Genomic DNA, 16,938 nt, shown 5'->3' with positions numbered 1-16,938 from the left:
CTGGGAAGGTGGTGGTGCCCACAGGCTGCACTGTTAGCATGTTCCCTCCCCGAGGGAGTAACTCCAAACTGAACTGATCACTCGATGGGGAAAACATTGGCTTAAACCCTGCATATTTTGAGAAGTTGGGGGTTGGTGTGTCATCTTTCGTTCCTGGGGTTTTTTTTCTTTCTCTTTCACCATCTCTGACTTACCACTGGTGCTGGGGAGAAAAAGCTGGAAACAAAACAAATGAAGGGGATTCCCAAATTCCTTTCCAAACAACTGCTGCCCTCAAAGGAGGCACAAATCCTTCTAGAGCTGAGAAGGGGGCTGCACAGTGGAGTGCAATGAGCTGCTGGCCATGCCCCACCCCATGCTGTTGGGTGCATTTGTTAAAATTCAAAAATGAAAAGAAGCCCCCACATTCCCCCTCTCCCTGTGACATTTTGTTTTTAACCTCTACAGACATGCCTGTAGACATACATAATTTTCCAAAACCTCAGAAGTATTTGCTTAGGCCCTGTGCTCCCGGACTGCAGCGTGTCACAGCTCAGGGCCCTTCAGCGGAGCCTACCAACATGGGCGCAGGAGCTGCTGGGCATCGGCTGCAGATATGCCTTGCTGTCTTCCCACAGAGCCCCTTTACGGCTCCGTTTCCACCCCTCCTAAATGGGATGGCCAAAAAAAAAAAAAACCTGCACTGGAACGGTCACCAAAAATTAGGCAGGCAGCCAGCCTGAAATATCAGCATTTGAGGCACAGCGTGCTGGGCCTGTGGCGGTTTCCCGTGCAGGCTGCAGGTGCTTGCACTAATGGGGCAGGGGGGAAACAGGGGCGCAGGGTAAGTGGGTTTTCCCAGGGGAATATGCTTTTTCAAGTGCAGTGCCCCCGCCCCCCAGCCCTTGGGCCCCATGCAGTGCTGCAGCATGGCTGCGGGCCAGCCGCCGCACCCCCACCCCCAAACAACCCCAAAGCAACCAAGAACCCACAAACGCGAGGAGCCCCGCAGCCCCCCTCCCGCCCCCAGGGGCGCACGGCTGCCGCACACCGCCCTGACCGAGGACTGTTCCTGGGGTCCGGTCCCGTCCCGTCCCGTCCCCCCGCGACTTGCAAAGCCGCCGCGCGCCCTCCCGCGCCCCGGGGCCCCGCGCGCGCGGCCGCTGATTGGGCGCGGCGGGGTGGCACGTGCCGCCGCAGCATCCGCGCCGCCGATCGCGCCGCCGGCTCTCGGCAATGCCGCAGACGCGGGCGGGCGGGTGGCGGCGGCCCGGGGCTCCCCGCCGCGGCCGGCCCGCACCTACGAGGAGTACCGGCAGCCGCCGGTGACGGCGCGGGACCTGCAGTACCCGGAGGTCAGTGGGAGGCGGGACGCCGCCCCGGGTCGCCCCGCCCGGCCCCGGCCCTCCCCCGGTGGGCGCAGGCGGGGCGGGCCGCCCGGCCCCGGTGTGCCCGCGGTAGGGAGGGCCCCTCCGTGAGCCCCGGGCTTGTGCCCTGGGGGTACAGGCCGCGGTGGGAGAGGTCTGCGTGGCTGCGGTGGCGGGACAGTACGTGGCCTGTGAGGGGAGTCGGGCCCGTTGCGAGCCTGTGAAGTTGTGGTGTCCGTCAGCAAAGATCTCATTAACAAGCCCCACATCCTCGGGGAACAGGCCGCCCTGCTCCTCCCCGTGCTAACTGCTCACCGGAGGGAGGTGGCACAGGGGCTGCGTGCGGATCGATCCCCCAAAGCGGGCTGAGGTCCGTCAGCAGCGGGGTGGCTGTGGAGCAGGGGCATGCCGGCAGTGGCTGTGCCGCGGGGCTGGCCGAAACAGGGCTCTGCTCACAAGCAAGCTTCCAAGTGCAGCTCTGCACCAGAAAGCCTTTCGTGTGAAAGCTGCTTGCTCTGTAGTGTTCGCTATTGATACTCACGCTGATTAACAAAGATGAGGCAACAAACACCTTTGTCTCTCTAGAGGTGTAGGATGACATACAGGCGGTGGGGCTGGCTTCTATGTGCAAAGACAGCTTCAAGCCCAGTTCTTCACCAGACGTGGGAAGAAGATCTTGTCCAGTACTTACAAAGCACTGTGTTTAGGTTGAATCATTCTAAGGGGTGTGTTTGGTTGAACAACTCTCATCACGGTGATATTTGATGGGTGCTGACTGCTGAGATTTTGACTTCTAAAAATGATAGTGCACATTGCTCAGTGGAAAACTCTTTGGAGAAAGTCACAAAAAGTTTTCTGTCTTGCATTTAGAAGGCAGGTGATACTGCTTACAGGTTTGCTCTTAGAAAGCAGCTACCGATCCCTCTTTAGTTTTAAGAGACTGGGACTGAGTCTGGCAGCCTGCCTGCAGCCTGGGAAGAGCTGGTCAGGGTAGAAGTGGCATGGGGCGCTTGTCCTGGGGTGCTTTGCCTGTCAGGGCTTATCAGGTACCCTGGCTCTGGCTGGAGGGAATACCTCACCCCCACCTTCGCTGCCACCTGCCCCAGCGCTCAACTAGTCAGCGTTGCTCTCTTGCAGGGATGTTAGTGTACACTCAGGAATCGGTTTCCAGCTGGAGGTGTAAAAAAGAGGGGTGCACGTCTGCTCCTGGGGCCTAGGTGTGGCACAGGCAGATGCAGGTGGGTGAGAAACCGCAAGGCTTCAGCTGTGGTGATGTGCTCGCTGCAGCCTGGCACGTGGCGGCGATGCCGGCCGGGTAGTGTTAACCACCGTGGGTACCCTGGCCCCTCTGGCAAGGGGCACTGGCACTTGGGAGCGCCCTCATCACGGCCGTACTCGTGAATGACATCTTTGGGCGCAGCCCTGCTTGAGGAGCAGCTGCCGGTGGCCCAGCGCAGCAGATTTCCAGGAGCCGGCTGTCAGGCAGACCGCTTCCCCCTTCCTTAGTTCCCCTCTCCGGTCGCTGAGCCTCGGAGGGTCCCCCTAAGCGGGAGCACCTGCGCTGGCGGTGGGCCGTCGGGGCCAGGCCCCCGCGATGGGGCGGGGGGCGGAGGGGCGTCCGGGCGGGCTGCGGGCGAACGGCAGCGCCCGCCGCGCCGCCAGGTGGCGCCCTCGGCCCGCGGCGGGAGTGGCGGCGGGCCGGGGCGCGTCCCCGGTGTGCCGGCGCTAACCGGGCGCCCCGTCCGCCCTTCCCCTCCCGCGGAGCCAGGCGAGCGGGGCGGCAGCTGCCGGAGCGGAGCTTCCGCGGCTCCGGGGACGTGCTGCGGCGGGAGGAGTTCGCGGGTCGGGCGGCGGCCCCCCCAGAAGTAAGTGCCTGCCTGCCCGCGGGCCCCTGCGCCTTCGGGCGCACCTCGCTGGGCACCGGCCCTGCGGCTGCCGGGAGCGGGGACCGGGTCAGCACCACGACCGGGTAGCCCCTGCAGAGCCCGGCAGGCTGTAACGCCAGCCACCCGTCCCCGAAAGCCGCGTCCTGGCTCTCGGGCTGCCTGGTGGCTTGGGGTGTGCCCGCCCGCCTGTGCGCGCTGTTCTCTCATGTCACCTTTCCCCCGGGCTCGAACACCAGTGTAAGAGAAATGGAGCGACAATGTTTCTTAGGTGGTAGATAGGTTTGAGGCACCTGAGAACTGCTACTTGGTTACAAAATCACGCACTTTTAATATCTGGATCATCCTTACAAAGTTGTAGCCCAGTAATGTCTGTTTTTTAACACTCCCAACTTCTGGGGCTGATTGTTAACAAGATGGGGACCGTACTGATGGAAAAGGGATGGCGTTTGAGAAGGGAAAATACCCTTCCTTAGCTGATCAGTTGCTAGGCTTCAAGGACCGAGTGTTACTGAGTAACATAGTCTGCAGTTCCTTTCCTGTGGGTACGCTTGTCTTGGTTCCTTGCAAGTGTTTCCCCGGCGTCAGGGGAGACTGGGATTGCTGTGGGAGTGCTCTGTTTACCTGGGGTTGCTGAAGCATATCGTGCAAAAGTCTATGGGAACTAGCACTTAGGAAGTAATTTAAATGGCTTGGAATGGATGAGGATCTCTTTGGCTATTGTTAAAAGGTGTCTGCTCTTTTGTGTGGGCTATTTTACTTCCATTTCCAAAAGCCTTTGAGGCAAGAGCTGATTTACTCTCCAGAAGTCTCTGACAAAGGCAGTTCAAGCAGTCCATGTGCAATTTTCATGGGTTTTTTAGGCTTTGGTTTTGTCTTGGATTCACATCTCGTGCTTGTTACAGTATGTATAGCTACAGCGTGCACTTTCCATGAAAACTCATGTTGCACTGAGAATTCAGTGCTTTGCGATAAAGCTTTGTTGTATCCTGTGTCTAGTTCCCCCTACCTTTTTATTTTGGCACCTTCCCCACTCTGTTTAACCAGTCCGTAAATCTTAAAACATTTAGTGGTTTATTTTTCTGGTTTCTTCTTTTCTTTGCCTCTTGCGAAAAATAAATGAATCACTCCTGTAAATAGTGAAAAATTTTGTTTCGGTGCCTTGTTACAATTATACTGCTTTTTGTAACAAGCTAAATAACACTATTACAATACTTTGTCAACATGATTCCTGAATAGTAGAGCCACTGAGCAGCTTTATTCTCCAGTGGTGCTTTTCTCTCTTTGTGCTATGATGAAATTATCATTTAATAATTTAACAGCACATATCAAGTGCCTTTCGTAGCATTTGCAGGCTGAGAACATGTGTGCTGTGTAGTTAAACTATTGCCATACTTCATGTACAGTCCTCTATCAAACTTTATTCCTGGCATAAGGTGACTTTTTTTTCATTTAAAGAATTAACTGTTCGTGTCACTGTATGGAGAAATTAATTTTGCAAAACCAAAGGCTTAATAATTTGAATAAAGCCAAAAAGGATTTTTTTTTTTACACTTTTTTTTTTTTAGACTTTAGACACTGTTGTGGCTCGTGCCCACATGTGCTGTGCAGCCAGATGAAGCTGATGGTGACAGTGCTGATGACATCAAGAGAGTAAGAACTGAACTCAAATGACTGACGATTTGGTCTTGTAATGTTAATGTAAAGTATATTTCTAAACCACTGGTAATTACTAATTACTCTTATAGTGATTCCATCTGAGAAGATGAGTACAAATGAACTAAAATCAGAGTTCTCAGCACAGTTGTGTCCTTCATTGCTTGAGTGGTTATTCTGTCATTTTTGGTTTGGTTGTTCTTTGTGTTGTTTCCCATTAGTGTGTAGGTGAAATGTCAGGGCTGACTCACAGGGTTAAGTGGCTTTTTTGGTTGAGCAGATTATCCAGATGTCTGTGTCAGGAGATGCTTGTCCTTGGGATAGAGTGTAGCTGATGCAGTGCTGTGTTTTGGTTCTGATGTGAGAATAATGCTGATAGGATACTGCTGTTTTTAGCTGTTACTAGGTAATGTTTATACTAAGTCAAGGACTTTTCAGTTTCTCAGGCCTTGCCAGTGAGAGGGCTGGAGGGGCACAAGAAATTAGAAGGGGACACAGCCGGGACAGTTGACTCAAACTAGCCAAAGGGATATTCCAGACCATATGATGTCATGCTGAGTATATAAACTGGGGGAAGGAGGAGGAAAGTGGGGGCGACATTTGGCATTGTGGCATTTGTCTTTCCAAGCAACCATTTGATGGAGCCCTGCTTTCCTATAAATGGCTGAGCACCTGCCTGCCGATGGGAAGTAGCGAATTAACTCCTTGTTTTGCTTTGCTTGCGTGTGTGGCTTTTGTTTTACCTGTTAAACTTTCTTTATCTCAACCCACAAGTTTTCTCACTTTTACTCTTTGGATCCTCTCCCCTGTCCCATTGTGAGGGAAGCGGGTAAGCAGCTGTGTGGTACATGGTTGCCAGCTAGGGTTAAGCCGTGACAGGGCTTCTGAATTGCCTGCTTGCAAAAATTGATCTGTGGTTTTCTCTGAACAGAAAAAAATTTCCTCAAGTTGGACTTGGCTGCACAGGTCTCAGAAACTGTCACTGTTAATTCTGGCTGCTCAGATTATTTTTGCCTATGACAGAAAGCTCCGTAGGAAGGTGCCTTCAGGATTTCTGCTTTGATGCCCCTCTCCATCCCCCACCTACAGCCATGATACTGCTGTCCTATACAAAAGAGTTGACAGGAAAATAGCATCCACAATAATTTTCCCCATCGAGGAAAAACAATGTGAGTCTTTCATGCTGTGAGGAGTTAGCTGGTAAATTACTTTTTTGTGTTCTCTTTGGGGAAAAAACCCCTTGTGTTAATGGTTTTGGAAATAGCCGCAAGTGGCTGATATTCATAGCAAGAGAGTTCCCGCAGCTAGTGTGCTTCCTGTGTGCCTTACTGATAGAAACACACTGAGCCCTAAGGAATTGTGTATACCCTTGGTATTGCTCAACAACAGCTTCAAGCTCCAGTTGCTAAAAAGTAATAAAGTAAGCCAACAGCCGTAATATATATTGTCTCTGTTGCGTTTCAGCTCTATAGTGTTCCACTGGGTGTTATGCATAGCTGCTTTGTTTGCTGTAGGCTTCCGTAATGCAATTGTATTTTTAGAGCTTGTCTGTCAAAGGTCATAAACACTTAATTTACACAATTTACTGTATTAGTTAGCAACCTCTTACTGCCATGGCTTCGCAGAAGGCTGTAATTTGTTGGAAATGCAAAGCCTTACACAAAGATTAGTAACTGAGAAGAGTTCTCCTAGCCACAACAAAATACTTCCAAGTATAGGTCCTGTGGAGTAACAATAAATGAGCACGGCAGAATTCAATAGATGATTTAGAGTGGTAGTAAAGGTGAGCACAAAGAAAGGTGGTCATTCTCAGAATGCTTCTCTAGTTTTGTACTTCCTAAGTATAGTGGTCAGGGTTTGCTCGAGAACTAATTAATCTTCTTCATGTGTAGGAAGGCTCATCTTGACTAATTTGAAAAAAATTAGCTTCAGAGTAGCTATGTATTACACCATATTGCAAAGCTGCTTCTGATCAGAAGGGCCAGTATTTTCTCTTGAATATCTAGAATGGTAGTGTGGTTTTCCTCTGAATCTTTATTTCTGCTTTCTGAATGCCTCTTGCTTAGTTAAATAGCATTATCAGTTAAGGGATGTACTTGGTAGGATTGACGGGACTTTCTTTACAAATGGTAAAAGTAAGTTGACTACATGTTGCAGAAAACGGATTTTGGTGTGCTGGAGACAGTGCATTTATTTCCTCCTTTGGACTCTTTGTGAAGCAGTCTTAAACTTCACTGGTTTTAGCATCACATCTGAAGTTGAGTGATAATTGGTAGGGGAAAGTAAATAGAAATAAGACTAGTTCCTTTAAAATACTTGCTGCTTTCCCACAGAAAAGGGGTACCATCAGAGAGCTTTGGGCTTTTTTTGATAAGAACAAAGAAATGGGTTAATAGAAAACAGTGAACCACAGACTTTGAGAGGCAAATAGAAGCACAACACGCCATCTGTTCTTTGCTACAAGGATGTACGTGAGTTTGTTTGGGATATGGAATGAAGGGGCTTGAACCCAGGGTTGTGTTGGAAAAATCTCATGTTCCTCAAAAACATCCTGTAACTTCTGTAGCATTGATGCTTGAAGAGCTGTGTTTTTTCAGCTGAGTGTGCACAGAATAAATAAAACTGGTTGACAGGAAACAACTTAGGGTCAGTTGTTTCAACTGGAAATACAGTGTTGCCTTATGATGCTTTAAGCAGGTTGTAACTGCTTTTGTATTTCAGAGCCTGGAGCCAGGCTGTGTGGACTTCCTGATGTCTATATGGCACCTATACTCATGTTCTACTGCCAGATTACCGTGGCCTCTGCTTGCCAAGGAACTATGCTACTCTGACATGGATCTGAAGTCACTTCTGAGTGGCACCTGAGTATTTGCTACCCACAAGATTGAGTACTAAGCAACACCAATAAAACTGTAAATCACTTCCATTTCAACTCCTCCTCTGCTTATGTCCGGGTTGAGGAGGTGCCTTTGGTACTGCCCTGGTCACTGGCATGGTTTCTGTAGCTGTGAGTTGTCTCTGTTCCCTGTGCTCCGCGTAGGGAATTGCTGAAGCCTGCAGTTGGGGGAGCAGCGGCTGAAATGGGGAGCAGCTTTAGGACAGGGATCTCGTACTTTCTCTGCTTCGGGTTTTTGGTGCCTTACCTGGTGTAACCAGGAGAGGCCTCCCTCTACTTAAGATTCACAGCCCTTGCGCTCTCGTCTGTGTGCTTAGTGGTATGAGTCGGCAATGGTAAAGGGGGGTGGGGTGGGTGGGGAACCCAAGCAAAAGAACTGGAACCTTCCATGTTAAAACTTTCCTCTGGAGGTAAGGCTGCTACTTCCATTTAGAGTATCAGGGCTGCATCACTCGGGCAAGTGTTAGAAATGCTGTGTAGCAACCTCTATGCAGGGATATTGCTGTGTCCCAGGAATAATGTCCAGCTACGGGCTGCTCTGGAATGGAGTGTGGGATCCTTGTGCTCTGAAATGGGTCCATTTCATGTGTAACTTTTTTTAATTTTTTTTCCCCCTAGAAGTATGAGGGTGACTAATTAGCCCATCTGCCAGGAGGCGTGCCTGAGAAGGTGAGGGTGTCCTGGGTTCTAGCATTACTCCTGGGGCTGCTTTTCTGTGGATTAATACACCAGCACTGGCCTTTGGAGCAGGGACAGGAACCCAGAAATATTTCTTCCGTACAAGTGCGAGTGGGAGTGGAACACCAAATGGCAAAGCTGGGCTTTGCTCCTGGGTGGTAGAAAACCTGGATTTAAGTTTCATCAGACAGAAGGGAATGAAACCCTGGTGCCAGCTGTCCTGGGAGCATGTGTTAAGCCATTGGACAGATGTTACAACGTTCTCTTTTCTTTTGTACAAAGTGATTTGGGAGGCACCTTACAGACTGCCCCTGTCTGTCAGAGAAAGTTAAAAATGAAGCAGAAGGGGGAGCTCATTTCATTTCTGCAAACTCTAGGCTTTGGATAGTTGCAGAGCAGTTGGCTTTCAAATGTTATAGCTATGAGTGTCCTACCAAACACAGTTTTAAAGTTCACTTCTCTCTTTGGCACCTGATGCTCTTGTGCTACTCCTCCTCTGATCCTTTACTCGGGAAGTGTGAGCTTAAACACTTCTGTGTTTTCATGCATACAAATGTTTCTCTTGGGAAAGAAATCAGGTCTAAATAAAACGTATTCCTTTTACAAACATTATGGAAAACAGGTATTTTGGTACATGGGTCAATATTAGGTCTTTGGCTGTCCTGTCTTTCTTAACAAGCCATTAAAATGGGACATTAAAAATGATGGAGGCAATGTTGGTTTTTTTTGTTGTTTTTTTTTTTTTAAGTGTTGTTGATTTTGGTATTGCAAGTGATCCCACTGAAATATAATAGAAAGAATGGAACTTCATGACTGCACTTAATGGTAACCTAATTCTTCTAATGTATATCAGTGATTGGAGATACAGGAAATGCCAAATCCCAAAGCAGATACATATTTATAATGTTAAGTGCAACATCTTTAAAATTAAATTATTGGTTAGGGGTTTTCACATATGTGTACATGTGATCTAAAGGCTTTTCTTGTGTACAGGAAGAAAACAAGAAATCTGCCGAAAGCAAGCCTTCATTCATTGTCTAGGATCTGAATATGCAGTTTGATTCTTCCTTCAAATCTTCTCTCTGATTCTTTTGCTAGAATGGCTGTGTACCCAGTGCAGGCCTCATGGACTCTGCTGTGATTCTCAACGGCTATGCGATAACCTACAGGTTGAAATTTCTTTGAGGGTACTTTCTTTCTATGAATCGAGTTGTGGTTGAGTATTTCATGGATACTCCTTGAGAGGGAGGATGCAGGAAGGGATGAATCTGTTTATTCTTGAAGGAGAATTAACCTTCTCTTAATACGCTTAAGGATCTTGGAGGGAAGTGGCATGATTTCAGTACCTGCCTTTCCCATTTTATCTGATAAATTAATTTCAGCTTTGGCATGGCCTATACCTTCACAGAGGAGGGAAGGGGGAAAGGTACAGTCCGTACCAGCCAGTGTATCAGACTACTTCAGCGGAAGGATGTGGGGAGTGTGTGATTCTCTCAGTCTGCTGGGTGGGCCGGTGTTTTACAGCTGAGGTTAGATCAAGGGATAGCTGTTTTAAACACTTGTGGCTTTATGGTAGCATTAAAAATATGGAGCAAACCTACTCATTCCTAGGGTGAAATGCTGTGAGGTGCAGAAGGCAGGGGGGCACCCAGTCTCCAGTGAATGAACCTGCTAACTTCCTCCGAGAAGAAGGAACCGACTTTGAAGAACCAAGTCCATGCAAATGCGGTAGAGCCGCTCCTGTTTTGTCCTCTGCCAAATCTCCCCCAGAGCTATTACTAAGCTCCGATAGAGGGTTTTTTTCTGTGATGTTATGGAAAAAATATGGTTAATTATATTTCATATCAACGTGCCTCTGTGCTCTTAGCACTTGCTGGGACTGGAGGCCAAACAGCTTGAGTCATGTGGCTGACAGTCTGCTTTTTGGCTCCACCGGAATGAGTAAGAATTGGAGAATGTGCAAGAACATCCACAGCAGGAATATCTTAGAGCTCTTCTTTTCTTCCCCCTTTTTATAAGCCCATAATGTATAGATAACATTTAGATTGATATCAATGTTGGAAGGCTTCTCTAAGCTGAATTTTTTGAAGCTTGCGTGTGTCTTGGTAATTCAAGATTGGGTAAACAGAGCAAACTGCAACAGCCTTAAGAATGTTTTATGGTGGCCCTTCTGGCCCAGCAAAATAGTTTTTTTGGACATCTTCTTGTTCTGTCTGTGTTTCTCTCCTTCTCCACATCTTCCCTTGCAGTCTTTTAAACCAGTACCTTAGCGGGAAAGGGAGGATGACCCATTCTTGACCCTAAACTTAATAACAGGATTGAGACCAAGTTTTTTTCCCCTCTCTTTGAATTTTTATTGTTTGTTCTACTATTAAAATAGCGGCATGTTTTCCTCCACAATTCAGTGAGAAGTCACACTTTCTCAGACTAGTGAGGAGGGAAGGAGACAAATGCAACTCCTACTCTTGCTGGAAGACTGACTCTTTGACAGTCGTTTGCTGATGATCTAGAGGTCAGTAGTTCTTTTTGCTTCTGTCATGATTTGAAACTCTTGAGATCCAGCCATAGAAAGGAGTGGGCTTGAGAATTACTTTTTACCCATAAAGCGTTACTTTGCAGAAAATGCTAGGAGATGGATTAGTTGGTTAAGTTTTAGAATTGTACTAGTTGGAAGCGTCAGCGATAGGTGCTGATGACCTTGGACTCTTTCCCTTCTGATACTGAAAACTTTTCTGCATTTGCTGTTATATCTTGCTGCCTACGTCTGTGTCTTTGTTAGCTTTTTTTCCATGCTCTTAGCAACCCAGTCTCTAGGAAAATGAAACCTCTTTCACCTACTCCGATCTTTGTTTCTGTGCAAATAGCAACTCTACATGTGTAAATTATCATGTAACCATTATGCCACTTTTTTCTTTTCTTATGTGTTCTGGTAAGGAAAGAAATAATTGCTGACACTTTATTGACTGTCCTTATTTTGATTTAATTAGCCCCAAGTTGAGTGGTATAGGGCAGGCGTCTGTAAGCTTCTTGGGGATTCCACAGACATAAGTGGAACTTAACTCCAGTTGTTCTTTCTGGGCTTTCCCCAAACTTGCGATGCTACGTGCTCAAATGAAAAAGATGTAGAAGACAATCTGAGACTGCACAAATCTGTTTAGTGACTGTTTTTTTTCTGCTTCCTCTTACATGCCTAACACCATAGGAAATCGGTGTGCCAAGTGGTGTCTTCAGCATAAGCCTCTTGGAGCAGATAAAGCAATAACTTGTTTCTTGAGGGTGGGCCTAGGAGGCATTGAAAATGGCAAGAAAATGATGAACTTTTGTTTCCCTCAGCGGACTTCTCCTAGTTTTGTATGATGTATGGTTGAGCGTCTTGAGAAATGTAAATGAAATTTCCTAAACTTGGCAGGGAAGCAAAAACATCCACATAGGTATGTTTGGCTGAAGATATAACTTTAAGGTGTACATACTAATACTGGGTGTGTGAGTACTGAAATTTTTGGGTTGCCTTTGGTCCTTTAGAAGCCAGGCGGCAAGGCTGAAGGAAGGAGAGAAGCCTCCATGGCTGCAGGCAAGCACAACATGTCTGTTTTAAATGGTATACTCCAGAACTGGGAAAACTGGAAGAACCAGATTTCTCTATCTTTCTGTCCTGTCATTGGGCAGAATTTTAAGATGGTACTGCAGTAAGCTCTTTATTTTGTGGTTTGGTTTTTTTTCTGTTGTGATGGGGGGTTTTTTTTGCCCCTGAATTTATTTTTAAGTGGTACAATGAGGAATGAGTTGATAGGTCACATGATTTCTGACTGATGTTTCACAGAAATAAGTCCATGTATGTGCTTTCCAGCAAATCAAAATATGATGTGGAAAGAATAAGTAAGGATTTCCAGCCTTGACTACACAAGCTATGACATAGGCTTCTGAAAAAGCTAAGCAGCCGAACAAATGCCTAATAGAAAATTTGAGTGGTATGTATCTATCTCTGGGGACCATTCAGTTCACTGTGCATGAAGGTTGTCCCCCAAGTAGTGCACAAACCTGAGCAGTTTTTGATAATTCCAAGTTTTTCATCCTTAATGTTCTTAATATGATATTAAATGTTTTTTTGAAGAGGTCCAGGTGTGTTTGGGTAGCTTTCTACTCTAGGCAGTTAATTTGTTACACTAGCAGAAATATTTTTTCACCTGGAAATATGTTGCAGTAATCAATGTTCTTTCCTTAAGAATAAATTGGTCCTTATCTTTTTACTTCTCTTTTTTCTTTATAAATTGGGGATGATTTGAGGAAAATATTTGGAATAAATAAATGAAATGTGTTTAAGTAGGTGCTGAAAAGTTTCCTTTCTAGAGGGATGGTTTGTTGTTTTGCTAGTAATCTTCAAGCAAATGTAACCCAAGTCTGGGAAATAGATTTGCCTGTGTGAATTCCTGCAGTTCATGATTTGCTGGTTCAGTTTTCTTTTGGACAAGATAGGTATTATAAAAGTGCAATCTCCAGCTAAGATTAGCTAAATACCTAGAGAAGAGAAATGGTTTAAAAAGAATTTGGTATCTATTACCTTTTGGTATAAATTTGCCTAAGGCAGGGACGCTAAAAGTCTGCACCTTCTTCCAGTTTCTTCCCACTAATATGAACACACATCTTCAAAGTGCTGAAATTCGGGTGTTCAATGTTAAATGAAAAACAAAGCAGCCTTCCTGCTCTGAAGTATGTGAGGGATTGTGATCTTTTGCAAAACAGTAGTTCTGAGCTGAAATTCTTCTCTGCACCAAAGTGAGAGCTGCAGGCCCACACTAAGCACTAGGCAGAATTTTCTGCCTGGCCACCTCCAACGCGATGAGTGTCAAGTCTTGAAAAAGGTCTTGTCGGGAGCTCTGTTGCAGTGAGGAAGTGGCTTTCACAAATACACGTACAGAAGCTAAAGATCTGGCGAGGCTACTTGCTTAAATGTTTCAATGTCTAGCTGCTTTGGCTACACAAACCCCAACTTTCTGTGGAATGCAAATCTGTGGGGACCTCAGTGTTTCATGTTGAGAGGTTTTGGTGTGTAAATCTTGATGGTATGTTCACATTCGGGAGCTGGTATCCACTTGGGGCACTTCCTTGTAAAATTATAGTAGCCAGCGTCACTTGTTTTGTGCTGAACAGATGTAGCACTGGGTTTGGATGGTGCTTCCTCACCAGAGAACTCAGCGTGTTGGTTAGTGCTGCCTGCTGGAAGAGGAATTGAATCATGTTTTCATGTGTCTTCTAGACATAGAAAGCATCTTGTAATGCAGCTATGCATGCTTTTGGGAATGTTGTTAAGTAACATGTTTGTGTAGTTAATCTAGGATCTAGTTCTGCTCTGAGACATTCTGGTGTGTTTCTTTAAACTGTATGTATGTGTGTTAAGTGGTGCACTTAACAAGGCCAATTTTTTCTCTGGCTTATGCTCCTGTAGAGGATTGCAAAGTTGGTGGGAACAGTGTGAACTGTCAGCTTGCAGTAACTCGTCTGTGGGAGATGTGTGTACCAAATTATACAGTAACTTCAAAATGGAGACAGTTTGTACTAGTCTCTGTAGGAACTTGAGACACACCATGCTCCACAATTACACCCTATTTTCCCATAGTATCATTTGCTACACTCCAGCTGAAGTACCTGAATATCACAGAATTCAGTATGTTAGCTTCTAAAAGGAACGTTATAATAATTACGTGCGTATCCAGGATTTAGCTGTCTGCAAGTTTCTCTTAGGCAAGCATCAGGTTTGGCACCAGCATGTGGATTCTTACCTTTAAGCTCAGTAAAAGAACAGGGGTACTGTAACAAACAATTTTAAAAAGAAACCCAAAACTTGCTGTTACAGCTGTTTGGGATAAAAACAAACAGGTAAAGAGCAGCTAGGGTATGGGTGTGAAACCATTGAACTGTAGTAGACAGCCGGTAGCTGTCCTAAAAAGATGATTTAGGAGCACTGTTGATCTTTAGTTTTGTGTGGTTTTCCACATGGAACAACATGAGGAGATTTTTCCTCCAGTGCTTCAGTGGCTAGATTCCTCCTGCTTTTTAAATTGTGCTGTACAGAGATTCTCTGTAATGCCCTTGCAGGGCATTTGCTGCTGTTTGAGTGCTAGCAGGCCTACCATCTCATGCCTAACAGTGGTAATGGCCGCTGCCTTCCTCCCAGGTTGAGGGAGAGGGCTCAGCAGCAGGATGGTTCTTACAGCTGGATTCTTCCTCCTCACGTATTTACGTGCCCCAACTGAATTTGGCTAGTCATGTTGCTTTCAGTTGTCACTATGGTGGTTCTTCTCTTTGAATCCAGACAGGGACTGTGTTATAAAGACAGTTTCCCTTGGGTGTTGCATTAAAAGCCTGGGATCTCAAGGTATTCTTTTCAATGAGGACAGGAGGTAATTGAGGGTTTTAAGCCTTTGGGGTTTAGGGAACAAATCTGTCATTTCCAAACACTTCAAAGTTTTCTTTGAAACTTGTCACAAAAGATTGCTATAGAAAAGCAATGTTCCCTGTTACCTTTTTTTCCTAAAGACAGGAAGCTGTCTGTAGTATTAATGCTGTGCTTCTCTTCTAGCAAGACAAATTCTAAAGCTCATTTAGCTTATATCTTCTGTGTTCGTAACATTTTTTTAGTTACGGTATTTGCAGGCTAAAATTGTAATTTTTTTAAAATTACAGTTCAGTTTGGTAAATGGAAAGCAGTGAGGCATGAATGTCTATGTTACATCAGGATAATAAATTTGTATATAGCAGAATTGCACATTTTTTTCAACTCTTAAGGATAAGTACACAGCAGCCAGAGAGTTCTTTGTTTTAGGTTGGCTTTGAAATAACAACTTGAAACTTGTATGAAAACAAACAGGACTGACTTGGAAGTAGTTGCAACAGCCCAGACTCTGTATCATAATGTAGAGATTTCGCTCCTGAATTATAACAGTCAGTTTAAACTTACTATTTCTGCTGTAATGGTAGGATTTTTTAATTAATTTTTTTTGGCTATAGACATCTGTTTATATTTTTCTGCATTGATTGTCCTTTAGTCTTTTATTGTCCAGTCACAAAGTTTCATGAGGTCATTCTATAGCTTGTTGTTAGGGTGTTGGGCTCATCCCTGTGCTGCTGAATAATTTCTGATCATCAAGCTTTCTCTCCTAATTGCCCTTTCCCTTTTCCCTAGTTTTAAAAGCCCACTTCCAGTGAGCAGTCTACTATTGTCCCTTTGTTTAAAAGATAGAAAATAGAGGTAGAAGTAAATGACCAGTTTCTGCAACATTTATCCTAGAAAGGGCCTTTCATCACACTCTGCTGCTAGTTTGTTTCCTCAGAAGCTTTCACTGGTGAGGTTTCAAAAATTCAAGTAGATAGTGTCGATCAGATCATCTTTACGCATATGCTTGTCGGTGAGGCTGGTGAGGCAGGATTCCTCTCACAGAAGCTGTGTTGATTTTTTTCATGCGCTTGCTCACTAATTTTTTACTGGAGTCTGGACTGATCTGACTCTTCGCTAGAGGTCTTTGCCTGCTTCTCTGTGGTGTGGCACTTGGCTATAAATGCTTGCTTTTTGTCGCCTTTATTGCTACGTCTGCTTAATCCTGGTTTTAAAATAGTACAGTTTCTAAAAGTGCTCGTCACATGCTTTGCTTTTGCTTGTGTAGGTTTTCAAAACCTGAGGAAGTACTTGTTAGCCTGAAACTTCTAGCAGTACTTAGGAGAGGAGGCCTCTATATTAATTTTTTTCTTTCTGGTATTTGGTGAGAGTGGTTTATTAATAGGAGCCTTGTATGTAATGGAGCAAGAGGCATCCATCTTCAGGCTTTTTGCTAAGCATCTTCCTTAGAGGTAGCTTTTACAGATAGCATTCATCTGTTAAATAATCACCTGATGAAAGTAAGAGAATTTTTAATACAAACAGTGTGTGTGTGTGTGTGTGTATTTTTGTTTTTAGCTGCTAGTTCTCAGTGCAGAGCAGTGTACGAGAGGTAATTGAACTTAATGTCTTTGTATCTTTCTGCCTTTGATCTGCAAGCTGACAGGCTTGCTGATCTCTGCTTCTGCTTAGGTCACAACTCCAGTGCTTGGCCAGTATCTGAGGAGTGTAAAGGAATTACTGGGATGCTGTAAATTCTGTACAAGTACTTCCTTGGGGAATATATTTGATTACAGGAAACAAGCTGAACAGCTGTTGTCTGTAGCTTAGCTAATGGTGCTCCCAGGTCTGGAAGGCCATAAACCTGAGGAGCTTCTTAATGCTTAGCCTACTTGGTGACAGGATTGGCACACCTGAACAAGATAAGGACTGTACGTGGATTTATCTGCACGTCAGTGTGAGAAAGCCCAAATGAGATGACTGAGATACCATAGGTTAGCTTTGAAAGGATGCTGGGGTTTATGAAGAGATTGGGAGTTGAGTTGGTGTGGACAGGTGGCCTGGCTTCATGCTCATTTCTGGACGACTTTATGTGCAGCATAGCCCTGG

At 45.7% G+C, this 16,938-nt stretch overlaps 1 protein-coding gene across 1 annotated transcript in view; it reads left to right on the top strand.

The window, feature by feature from the left end:
* The first annotated feature begins 2,650 nt into the window (after positions 1–2,650).
* CFAP299 (cilia and flagella associated protein 299) overlaps positions 2,651–16,938 on the top strand; it is a 223,748-nt gene continuing 209,460 nt past the window's right edge. Inside the window, 2 exon segments of the mRNA XM_056327477.1 lie at positions 2,651–2,661; positions 3,115–3,229. Of these exon segments, the coding sequence (XP_056183452.1) occupies positions 2,651–2,661; positions 3,115–3,229 (126 nt within the window).

This window comes from Falco biarmicus, chromosome 1 (genome assembly GCF_023638135.1).
Source record: "Falco biarmicus isolate bFalBia1 chromosome 1, bFalBia1.pri, whole genome shotgun sequence".
Classification (NCBI taxonomy): domain Eukaryota; kingdom Metazoa; phylum Chordata; class Aves; order Falconiformes; family Falconidae; genus Falco; species Falco biarmicus.
The sequence above is the reverse complement of the archived record's forward strand: the minus strand, read 5'-3'. Positions and strand labels throughout refer to the sequence as shown.